This window comes from Glycine soja, chromosome 11 (genome assembly GCF_004193775.1).
Source record: "Glycine soja cultivar W05 chromosome 11, ASM419377v2, whole genome shotgun sequence".
Classification (NCBI taxonomy): Eukaryota; Viridiplantae; Streptophyta; class Magnoliopsida; order Fabales; family Fabaceae; genus Glycine; species Glycine soja.
Window position 1 is genome coordinate 10,616,877 of NC_041012.1, and position 12,844 is coordinate 10,629,720.

Consider the following 12,844-nt stretch of genomic DNA (forward strand, 5'->3'; position numbering starts at 1 on the left):
TAAATATATTACGTTTTAACCAAATAATTGGATATAAATAGAAAATATTTTTTTTTTGCCAGATTTTTACTTATTTTCGACCACTAGTGGGGATCCATTTTCTCTTAATGTTACGTTTCTTACAGTTTTTTTTTTTTACTGAATTTACAGTTTTTTTATGTCATCAAATTGACCAATTTAATTTAATGTAATAAATTAAGTATAAAATTTAATGACGATAGAGGTAGTAAAACATAAAACCAAACAAACCGAAATAATAAGGGGGAGAAAAAGCATTGTATTTTATCGATCTTCTTCTTCTTACTAATATTTTTCTCTCTTCCTCTGTCTAATTCTGAAACAAAACAATGAAACATTGAGTGGCAATTTTACTGTGTGGAATGTTCTTCTTCTGATAAAAATGAAGTGTTTCTATTTCTCAAACGGAGAAGACGAGGATTCCGTGGGGGGAGGAGCGGCGGCGAGTTCGCGCGGCGGCTCCACCTCGCGCGTGTCGTGGGCTCGTTCGCTGAGCCTGATGGACACGCGCAGCAGCAGCCGCTCCCACTTCGACTCCGAGTCGACGGAGTTCTCCGACACGGTGGACTTCCACCACTTCCTGGCGCAGCGCCGCGCCAACGATCTCCGTCTCTTCTCCTTCTCCGACCTGAAATCCGCCACGCGCGCCTTCAGCCGCGCCCTCCTCGTCGGCGAGGGAGGCTTCGGCTCCGTCTACCGCGGCTTCCTCGACCAAAACGACGTCGCGATCAAGCAGCTGAACCGCAACGGCCACCAAGGGCACAAGGAGTGGATCAACGAGGTGAACCTGTTAGGTGTCATGAAGCACCCTAATTTGGTGAAGTTGGTTGGGTACTGTGCCGAAGACGATGAGAGAGGGATTCAGAGGCTTTTGGTTTACGAGTTTATGCCGAATAAGAGCTTGGAGGATCATCTCCTTGCAAGAGTGCCATCGACGATAATCCCTTGGGGAACCAGGTTGAGGATCGCGCAGGATGCGGCGAGGGGTTTGGCGTATCTTCATGAGGAAATGGATTTTCAGGTACAGTGTTTGTCATGGATTGTTTCTTTCTTTGCCTTTGTCGTGTGTGTATTAGTCAGGTTATTTAGGTTTTGTCTATGTGGTCATTTATGTGATTTGATTTCAAAAGAAAACATGTGGGTCTTTTTTTGTGGTTAAAACATTTGCATGCTTGATTTTGGTTAAATGTCAATTGGATGGGTATCTTTATGGAAGAGAGTTTTTGTCATAAATAGAAGGTGAGCCCTCATACAACGGTGAAGTTGCGACTTGGTAACTAGTTGAGTCTGAAAACAGTCTCTTTACATATGCAGAAGAAAGGTTGCGTACAATTATCCTCCCTCGCACCTTCGCGAACCAAGGAGCCTCTGCGGTACATTATTATTGTTGAAGTGAATACAAGTTGTTTCATGTGTAGAATTAAGTTTGAGAGATGGTTTAGATGCGGAATTAAACGAGAACGTAGCAAGAGCAAAGGTACAATTATTAGGTGGGGAAATTTGCATCTGGGTGTACCAAATGTGCAACCAAACTGGGCAGCAAATCATTGATCAGGATTCAGGATATTCAATTAATGAGTTTTAATTTGAAGTGCTGTTTGTGAACTTTTTGTTGGTAAAGCAAATGTTAAGGATTGATTTTTTTCTTTGTTTGGCTTTAGGTTGAATTAGAAATATAAGGGTGGTCAAGATTCAAGAAATTTGTGACTTGGACATTCCTATTTGGCTTTTTTAGGTTTAATAATGGTTGATAGAATAGGTTCCATATGGTTTTGGCATGACTTAATTCGTTTTTATGGTTGTGGTTGTGGATGGTTTGTACTGTGAATATCTTTTACAGCATTTCACATCTGCTAAAATTCATTGAGAATTTTTGTGGAAACACATTATTAATGATTGCCATTCTTACTGGTGTAGCTAATATTTCGGGATTTTAAGACATCCAACATCTTGCTGGACGAGAATTTCAATGCAAAGCTTTCTGATTTTGGACTGGCTAGGCAAGGACCCTCAGAAGGGTCTGGCTATGTTTCAACAGCAGTAAGAATTTGTCTATACTCTTGAGAAAACTCATTATATTGACAATATTGCATCATAGTAGTAACATCAGAATAGTGTGCCTGCTGGCAGCTTATATTGAGTAAATTAACTATATTTTACCATATTCAATGTGAATGAATCTAATTTATAAAAAGTTACAATGATAATCTGAAGTCTGAATCTTCGTTTTGTTCCTGATATTTTGCTGTCATGCAAAATAAATGACTTATTTCTTCTCAAAGGTTGTCGGCACCATAGGTTATGCTGCACCTGAGTATGTTCAGACTGGTAAGCTAACTGCTAAGAGTGATGTGTGGAGCTTTGGTGTAGTTCTTTATGAGCTTATCACTGGGAGGAGAGCTGTAGAGAGAAACCTACCAAAAAATGAGCAAAAGCTTTTGGAATGGGTAAGACCTTATGTTTCTGATCCTAGGAAGTTCTATCGTATTGTAGACCCCCGACTTGAGGGACAATACTGCATCAAATCAGCTCATAAACTTGCAATTCTAGCAAACAAGTGCATCATGAAGCAGCCAAAGTCCCGTCCAAAAATGAGCGAGGTGGTTGAGTCTCTTGGAAGCATTATTAATGAGATTGTTCCTCAGGATGAACAAATCCCCCAAGCTGCTGTAGTAGCAATTGGAGAAGAAAAAGAAGAAAAGTTATCTGTAGAGAACACTAAACCTGAACCTTCAGCTAAACAAGGGAACTATTACCTGAAGAAGGTTTTTGAATTGAAAGATATTGTCAGCTTAAGAAATAAGTCTATTGGAAGGTTAGATTGGAAAAGTTGGGCACCTGGGCTAGTAAGAACTTGGTGAATGGTGATAAGTGACCTGTATATCTTGGAAAGAAAAATCTTCTTCCCCTACAGTCACCTGCTAATCGCAATGTTTGTTGATCACATAGTTTTCAGTCAGTGAAATCAACATTGTCAGGCACACAGTTAACAACAAGCTGGTATATATCCAATTTTGTATCAGTTAATAATTGTATGTACAGGTTAATTTTGAGGAAAGCTATAATTTGTTAAATGATTTGGCCTTCTCAAAACTAACATCGAATTTAGTCTTCAAAATGAATAAGTATTTAGGTAATAAAAGGAATTAAATGTTTCATTTCAGCTATACTCGCTTGAGTCTTTCAACTTGCAGGTTACTGTTTAGTGTAAAAAATGAATGTTTAGTATCAAGTTTTCTATCAAAAGGTAAATGTTCTATTAGTAAAACAAGATGTCATTACTGCGATAGCACACCGGTTTGACTTTTTGTATGTTTCATTTGGTTTTCGTAGAAATGTTTACTGTTCACTTATATAGTATAAATATTTGAATACTTCTTTGCTGTCTTTTTATATGTTGTTAAGGTTACAGTATACAAATTAAGAAAAAAAAATAGTTAATTACACTGACACATCCTGTGGTTTTTTCTAATTATACTTGACACTCCTCCATTTTTTCTCCCTCCATAAATCCCCCAAAATTTTAAGCTTTTGTACATTGGTACTCCTCTCTCCTAAATACCGTGAATTTCATTAACATAAACCAAACATGTGAGTTGCACATGACTTTTAATGAAATTATTTCCAAAATTTCTTCATCTTCTTCCTCTCAACTCAAACAAGATGTTGAATTTTATTTTTTTGCAGCAACAGGGTAAAACTTTCGATCAAGCCACCGTTGTATCAGATAAATTCATATTAACTAACTCATAGCTAGAACATGCAACACAATATCTTTAGAAAAAGAAACACGTTTTGATAATCTAATCAATGATCATAAAGTCATGAAAAATTATGCAGCATCAATTTCATTGTATGCATTTTGACGTAATTGGAGCACTTGAAGCACCGTGTTGTTGTCGATGCGCTTGCGGATGAACTCGGAGGCGCAGCCGTTATCGGCGACGATGGTGGCGGTGAGATCCTGCCGTTGAGGACCTTGCGGTGCATCTGGTCCGCGGCGTTGCGGGCATTGTGGCGGGACACAAACTCGATCAAAAAGGTCACACTGCGGCTGAGGCACACACCCTTGGAAACCCAGAATCCGTTTTGAAAACCCTTCAGGATTCGGTGGTTTTGTTACAGGTGTAAGCGAGGGGCAATTTTGAGTTTGCAAAAGTAGACAAGGACATATCCGTCATTCAACTTTAAATGTTAAACGTTACCTGACACCGTTACATGAAGGAGGTAGAAGTAATTTACAAAATAAGAGGGGTGATGAGTGTAATATGAGTAAATCAGAAGGTCATTAGTGTAATTTACTCAAAATATTAATTTCCACATTTATATTAAGATTATTTGTAATATTTTTAGTATGTTATTTATCTCTTTTGTTTATTATTTTGACATTTTATATATCATTGTTTTTCTCTCTTTTTTGTGGGTATTATTGAGAAAATGATAATAATATTTTGAAGTTTTAAAATAATATATATAGAAATATATATTTTTTCAATACTGACAGATAATAAATTTTCTTCAAAAGTGACAGGTATAAAGTAAGGTAAGCATTAATAAGTTCGTTCAATTGATCGTTTTCAAAATTTCAAAAATAGATAGATGTTTACAAGCAATATGTTTGAATGTAATAAATTTACATTCAATGAAAACTTCAAAATAATTTACACGCAAGATGTTAAGAATGTAATAAATTTACATTTAATTGATGGAAAAACTAATTCATTTTAGGGATACTTCATACTTATCAAGACTCTAATATCTCTAAAAAAAAATCAAGACTCTAATAAATTACTATTTTCTATTTTTTTGGAAAAATTAATTTACCAGGTTCTGGATAACCACTATCTTTAGATTAGCACTTGTTTTTTTTTTTACAGACAACTTTTGTGACAGAGTTGAACACAACTTAAAAAACATGGAAAATACGAGGTTACATCTGTTTGGTTAAAATTATGTACCTACTCTTTTCATTTATCACTCATTATTCTTTATGGTTGTACCAAGAAAATCATGAAGTTGGATATAGACAGAGTTGATTAATGCCCCAGAGCGTGCCCAAAACTTATTCAATTGATCGCGAATCATGCAACTAGTCGTTCTGATTAATGTCACACGATAAATGGTCCCAGTGGCTTTGATTTGAATGAAAAGAGTTATCCACAATTCCCACTTGTGTTGTGATTGTTTCAATCAAGCACAACTTGACATCTACTAGTCCTTAGCAACCCCGAAAGCAAAGAACATTATCAATTATGTAAAGGTTCACACTTAATTAGTTCTATACATACTAGGGGATAATCCTGTAAACGTTTGTGGCTTTATCCATACTCAATGACTCAGGTTTTGCAACTTGCAGTAAACCGTGGTGTAGTTCCGCCAATTAGCTGCCAAGGCTATGGGCCTATGGTTTTTAAGATATTTGTGACATGACTTGATAAAGAGTATATATATGACCATATTGGAAAACAAAATCTACCCTACAGTTCCTTTGATCATGATGGGAAAAAAATATCATTGCAGGATATAAATTCATATCTCGGACTGTCATTGTCTTTGCTTTGTCCAAAATTATATATGCCTATATTTACAAGAAAGAAATCAACTATAAGTTTTGCTTCAAGTTCTATATATGTGAAAACTGCACATTGCAAGTGTAACAAAATAAAGTTGGAAAACTTTATACCAATATAAAAAACAACAAAATTGAGCTAACCAGAGCCAAATAAGACAGTACCTGCAGTAGTTCCAGCTATTTTGACTACATATTACAAACAGAACCTGAAATATATACATACGTAAAACCTATTAGATAGCATGTGTGCATGATATGAACGTGTTTGAGTTCATGTGGAAACATGCATCAGCTTTCAAGGACGTGTATTTGCAATGTCATGTGAGAGCGGGGAAACAGAAGCTGTGGCGATTCTACCATGAGTAAAATCATCAGCACTTTTTCTACGACCGCGAGAGGCATTCACAGAACGATTTTGATTCACATGGGGAACCTGCAGCTGCTCCAAATCCGTGACAACCTCGTCCATGGTTGGTCTCAACTTGGATTCTGTTGCAAGGCATCGCAGAGAGAGGGTAGCCACCTTACATGCCTCATCTAATGCATATTGGCCTTCAAGGCGATTATCCAACACACGCAAAAGTTTGTGTTTGTTGGCTAAGTATGGTTTGGCCCATTCCACCAAATTGTGTTGTCCTGATGGTCTATTCTTGTCCACAGCCCTCCTGCCAGATAACATTTCCAGCAGGACTACTCCAAAACTGAAGACATCACTCTTGGCACTCAGATTTCCTTCACCAACATAGATATTAGTCATTAGCCAAAATGATAATTTTTTTAGTGTACAGTGAACGCAACAAAGTTTGAACCTAGCTTCTATCTTGAGTAAATTAACTAAATCCTTTCTCACTAGGCTAACTCTAGTAAGTAACCAGAATGATATAAAGATTTTTTGTTTTTTGGGTAGTGTAAAAGTATAGATTAAAGGAAGACACGTCTTCTTACAAGGCTAGGAAAGACCACCAATTTCAACAAGATTCATAGAATCAAACTCAAGTCACAGCTAGTGCGAGTGAAAGATTTGATCAGATACGCCAACCCCATTGGCTAGAATGATAGTATGAAGTTAAATCCTGAATAAATTTATGTACTCAAAATAAAAATGAAATATGAAGTTAAAGGGTCCCTAATGTGCACAATAGTTTATCATAATCAACGGCTTACTTTGCCTTTTCATAATGAAAAAGGTCAAATTGATGCTTTTTTTTTAATGTCAAGAACCAAATTAACTAGTAGTGCCAATTTTAGAGACTAAATAAATAATTATTTAAACGCAAAATTAATACCTGTGGTTTGATATTCAGGAGCTGCATATCCATAGGTTCCCATTACCCTGGTGGAGACATGACTTTTCTCACGTGTTGGTCTGTCCTTTGCCAGCCCCAAATCAGCAAGCTTTGCATTATAATTCTAAATCAAATCAACAAGGGAATCTTTAGATATGATATCTTTATAATTTCCTCTATTCATGAAACATTGTCATGTGTGTGTGTAAGGACACATACTGAATCCAGCAAGACATTTGAGGTCTTGAAATCTCGGTATATCACTTTTGTTTCAGCACTGTGAAGAAATGCAAGCCCTTTGGCAGCGCCAAGAGCAACTTTCAAACGGAGACCCCAAGAAAGAGGTTGAAAATACGAGCCTCCTGTTACAACAATTAATATTTCGAATATTAGGCACACTTCACAAATTGAACAATGTGAAAAGATGGGAGATGAAGAACTCACTCATGAACAAGTGATACTCCAAGCTACCACGAGGCATAAATTCATAGACCAGAAGTCGGTCTTCATCTTCAAAGCAATACCCAATTAATTTCACTAGATGAGGATGAGAAAGCTGGCCTAGATAGTTTACTTCATCCTAACATAGAAAAGAAATTAAAACAATGTAAGCCCATCCCATATAAGGGTAGCACTTAAACTCTTCTTTGTTTTCCAAATATTCATAACAATATTAACTAATTATGAATTTAATAGACATGTACTCCGAGTATACAGAAATTTACAATCATTTTTAATAAAATGTCAAGAAGACAATTTATGATTCAACAACAGTATAAGGTACATGTATTATTTGTTCATTATTTATACTTTACAAATCATGACACGCTTAAAATGTAGTCATGTAAAACAAATTGAGTTTAGCTTAGAAAAGAAATATGCACGAGATAAGGCACCTCGAGACTTGCTTCATGAGTCATAACGTGCCTTGTCTATGAGGTAAAAATATTCTCAAAACATAATTAATAGGTAACCATGTAACAGAGCCAGTGTTTGCTTCTTAATTAGCAGGAGCAAATCAAAGGGGGTTAAAGAAGAATATAAACTCACCAACCAATCCTTCTGACCTTGGAAGCTATCCAGACTAAGTCTTTTCACTGCAACAACAACGCCAGTGCCAGGTTTGGCAGCAGCCAGTGATTGATTATCAATCCAGCCCTTGAAAACTGATCCAAAATCACCTTCTCCTCCTAAAACACTGTCTTTACGGAAATTTCTTGTGGCAGCTGTGAGTTCTGTCAAACTAAAGTTCTTCAGATTGGATGACTGCAAGATCTCACCCTCAATCCGAGGAGTCTGAGGCACTGATACCTCTGAGACTTTACTGATTGGTGTGCTGACATCTTTTGTAATTTTATTGCTAATTGGACTGCTGTGATCTTTTGCATCGGCACTAACATGCTTTGAATTTAACCCTGAGATGATATAATATATATATCAATAAAATTACAGTTAAACTTTCATCAACTATATGTCATATATCACACATATGTAACATTAATTCGCTTAGCTAACAAACTGGATGTACTTAGACAATGAATCATATGATTACATTATGGAGAAAACAGTCAAATTCCCAAGGTTAAGACTAGATGAAATCACTGGAGGAGGAGTTGTCAATATATTGAAACGAGAAAATTGGCATAAAAGAACAACTGAAAGAGTCTAGTTGACAAACCAAACCATTAAATAAAACTACAAGAGCTAGCAAGTAAGCCAAGCTTAGTTAAAACCAAAGGGTATGAGAAGGAGCTGAAGTAGAGTGACATAAAAATGGAGAATACCAAAATCAATCAACACAAAAGCACATGGATCTAAACTCAATTCAGCAGCATGTAAGAAACAAAACATTGGAAAATGTACCAGCTTTAATTTGGGTGCTCAAACAAACTCCCATGATAGAAACAATACTAGTTCCTTGAGCCTTGTTGCCTATAGATCAGGAAAGAAGCAAGAAGGGTCATATATCAGGACCAGCAAAAACCATGATAATGAATTGGAAAGAAGGCAAAACATGAAGGATGAAGAAAAGAAAAGGCCAAGAAGAACCTGTTTGGTAGCAAAGTTAAGTCAGGGGATAGAGGAAGAAGGTAGGAGAAAGGATATGCCGGAGAGGAGAGACACAAAGCGTGCTGAGATATATGTACTAAGGAAGGCATTAATTAATATTAGTGGTTGTAGTGTGATGTGTGGTCCCCAGAGAGATAGAGAGATTATTCAGAAGTTAAAGAACAAGTTGACCAAAGATTCAGATAAAAGCTTGGAAGGATAAGTAAAGACATATAGAGATAGAGAGGACGAAGGAAGGCGCCTATGCCATTGCGCTGCATGCCATCTTTTGGTCCAGCCTTTATGAATTATGAACTTATAATTAAAGCTAAGAAAAATACTTTAAAAATCTAGTTAAAGTTGTCTAGATATTTTTTTAAAGTTAATTAATTTTTAAGTAAAAAAAGCTGTTTATATACGTAAGTCTATTTTTAAGTTAAAAACTGTTTAAGATAGTTTTAAGTGAAGCAGGGCCCTCAATCATTTTTTGAAGTCATTGAAAATTCTTTCTTCTGCTACATCATTGATGTCACACCATTCCATAAATCAACACACAACGCCAGCCATGTTATAGTATTATCCAGAAAAATAAAGTATAAAATAAAATTGTACTTATTTATTAATTTCTACTGGTTTTATTAAACAAGATTTACGTTATTTAATAAGGTAAAAAGGTTAGAATATTAGAATTTGAATGATGAAATGTTGAATCTGTATAAAGTGAGTTACTTATTTTACCAGGGCCACGAGAAGTGTTATTAGGGACAATTTTGATAAAATAAAACTTAGTTTGTCATCGGTCAACATTTTCCCTCCCTTTCATCTCACGTTTTAGGATGAAGGATTTTACTTGGGAGACTCACATTTTTTTTCAAAAATTATAGATGCAATTGACCCCAAACAAACATTTGGGTAAAATGAAACTTGTTTCTCACCGGTCAACATTTTCACTTCCTTTCATCTCACATTTTAGGGTGAAAGTTTTTACTTGGGAGACTCACATTTTCTTCACAAAATTACAGGTGCAATTGACCCCAAATAAACATCTATCTCACAACTTTTATCCCTTAGAAAGCTTAATTCAATTGCTTCTCAGGTTTATTTTCCTTAAAGCAAACACACCCATAAATAAGGTTCGTATTTGCTGGATTATTTGATTTGTTGCCATCTTAAGGTGATAGAAGGTTTCCTGGTTCGGCTTTTGTTTTGTTGTTCTCTGCCCATAATAATTTGGACCGTACTAAAATGCTCTATAGTATAGCCTAGCCTCTAGCTAGCAAGTAAGCTTCCTTGTTTTGTCTGCATGTTGGGCAGAATTGGACCCCTTCGTCTTTTGCCACTTGGTCCTTGATGTCGACGACACTTCACGAAAGTGATGATGAACACGCCGCCATTTGTCTTCTTCTATATCCTCATTTTATCATCATTTTTAATTATAATAAAATACCCTCGTGGTATTTGTTAAATTGCTATATTTTAAAAAAATAGTTAAATTATTATTTAAACTAATATTCTTCTAAATTGCTAAAAGGAAATTAAAATATAAAATATAAAAAATCATTTTCAAATCATAAAAACTAAAAAAGAATTAAAATATAAATTATAAAGATTAAAAAATTACTTTCAAACTACACAAATTAAAAAAAATTATAAATTATAAGAACTAAAAAAATTAATTTAAAATAATAAAGACTAAAAGGTATAATAATAAAATTATAAAATTAAATAAGTAATTAAATCTTTAAATAAACTGGGATACTAATTGGTTGTGTATAATATGTTAGTTCTAGCCTGATTTAGAATTCTTATTATAATTATGTCTTAAAAAATTAATTTGAAGCTAAAAATTAATTAGAAACCAAAAGTTGAAAGTTGATAATTGGTAACTAGAAGTTGAAGAGTTAATTTATTAAATTATACGTAAAATTAACTATTAAAATAACTGATAAATATAAAATGACTGAAATATAATAAAATTATAATTTATTTAAAAATGATAAGGAGAAAATTTAATAAATATATTAAAGATAAAAATAAAAGAAAATATAAAAAAAAATTAGAAGTTAACATTTTTAAAAATAATACTTTTCAAGAAACGCTAAAACATACTAAAAAATTATTTATTGAATAGTCAAATAAGTTTTTTGAGTAGTAAAATCTTATAAAATATAGCCTATATTATATAAATATAGAACAATACAAAAAATAATTAATTAAAATATATGTTGGTTATTAGTCATTTCATAAGATATTATAATAGAGAGTTTAAAACTTAATATGATTAACACTCTTACTAATTTCAAGCGCAATGAAGTAGTACTCTTAAACTACTGAAAAGGTAGATATTTGGCTTCATTTAATTTTACGTGTTGGGACTTGGGCAGGTGTCTATGCAGTGTTTCTCCTTCTCTAAAGAATAATTCAAGTCTTCTTTAACATGTGAAATTATGTAGTGAGAGAAAACGCCAGAGAAAATAGGTTGATTAGCATATTTAAAACAAAAATAACATTTGATTTTACGTCATATTTTCAAATCGATTATTTTGATCTTAGACTTTAAAAAATATGTAAATTTAGTCTTTTTTTTTAATACAAATGATCATTTTTTCAGATTAAATTCATGCGTTTTAAAAGTTTAAGGATCAAAATAGTGTATTTAAAAGTGTAAGAACTAAAATTAAATTTTAATGGAATTACATGACCAAAAATACATTAAACAATATCATGAGCAGACCACCAGTAAGCGGATAAATTTATTTGAATAAAGTATAAACGAGATACATGCTATAAATTTATTTGAAAAAAAAATAGAGGTACATATGTGATACCATCAAAACAACTGTCATCAAAACAACTGTCATTGACGTATGGTCGACAGCAATTTCACCAGTAGGTTAAAAACAAAGTGCAAATGCTAAACAACACGGATACTACAAGTGCAGGAAACACATTTCATACGGTTACATGTTCAAATCCTAAAAATGCCAATGCTAGAATGGGTTTTCCTGGGCAAGTAGCTTCAGCAACAACATTAGACAAAAATTATGCCTTAAAAACATGCTAACAACTTAGTGCACCAATACTAGGTAATTAAGTAGTTCTTTAATTTTTTTTTTTTTTGGGTATATCGTGGTTTTGTATTAAAACAAATGGAATTATTATAAGAGAAAAAGAATTATATAGTATAAAATTTTTTACATAATCATCCGATCATGATTGATCAGGTAAGATAAATTTGTTAATGACAATATAAAATTATTTGATGACTGTCATTACATAACATTACACCCTTGTTATAATCAGTAAAAGATTAGCATCACTGGTCAACTTGGTCCTTGACTCCTTGCCATAACAAAGCAATTAATTTGGTTCATAAAGTTGGTATTACCTCTAGTAAAAAAAAACGTTGCTATTACCAACTAACAGTTTGTTTGGCTGTGTCAAAAATATGGACACGGATTCAGTTGACAGCAAATTATACAATTAGTTTTTGCGTAAATCTTGAGAATTGAAGGCGAAAATTTGGCAAAATGTGAGTTGCGAATGCGCAACTGAACACATAATATGTTTAGACGTAGTGATTTTTGTGTAACAAAATTAGAGAAGTGGCTTTAAAAAAATGTTATTTAGATACTTTGAATCAAAATTGCAAGAACCTTTTTTTAGATAAATCTCCAATTCACTTCCCCAAACTATAAAATGACTTGAAATATCTAAACCCTTGTTAATATGTAAAACTCATTTGGGCCACATCCCATTTTTAGGCCCAAATAATTATCATGAAACAAAGACTTTTGAGCCGAACTGAAGAAAAATGATTAGCCTAAAAATGCTCTATAACAAAAAAAAAAAAAGTATAATGCTGATCAAGCTTAACCTTGTAAAAAGTGTAACAGGAAAAAGAAATTGTTTGCAGCAA

The 12,844-nt window shown here is 33.9% G+C and overlaps 2 protein-coding genes across 3 annotated transcripts; one reads left to right on the forward strand and one right to left on the reverse strand.

Moving 5' to 3' along the window:
• The first annotated feature begins 246 nt into the window (after positions 1–246).
• LOC114376937 (serine/threonine-protein kinase PCRK1-like) lies at positions 247–3,187 on the forward strand. The gene is made up of 3 exons (XM_028335277.1): positions 247–1,039; positions 1,936–2,058; positions 2,301–3,187. Exons 1-3 carry the CDS (start codon positions 401–403, stop codon positions 2,877–2,879), a joined length of 1,341 nt encoding a protein of 446 aa, XP_028191078.1. The 5' UTR covers positions 247–400; the 3' UTR covers positions 2,880–3,187.
• A 2,414-nt stretch (positions 3,188–5,601) lies between these two features.
• On the reverse strand, positions 5,602–9,179 carry LOC114376287 (probable serine/threonine-protein kinase PBL9). 2 transcript variants are annotated; one of them, XM_028334341.1, is made up of 7 exons: positions 8,926–9,179; positions 8,740–8,808; positions 7,927–8,291; positions 7,321–7,456; positions 7,096–7,238; positions 6,877–7,000; positions 5,602–6,322 (listed from the first exon to the last, which is right to left on the reverse strand). In XM_028334341.1, the coding sequence occupies exons 2-7, from the start codon at positions 8,771–8,773 to the stop codon at positions 5,886–5,888; spliced, it is 1,239 nt and encodes a 412-aa protein (XP_028190142.1). In that variant the 5' UTR covers positions 8,774–8,808; positions 8,926–9,179; the 3' UTR covers positions 5,602–5,885. The 2 variants fall into 2 exon arrangements, with proteins under 2 accessions (XP_028190142.1, XP_028190143.1); XM_028334342.1 differs by having other exon boundaries at positions 8,740–9,179.
• Between the last annotated feature and the right edge of the window lie 3,665 nt (positions 9,180–12,844).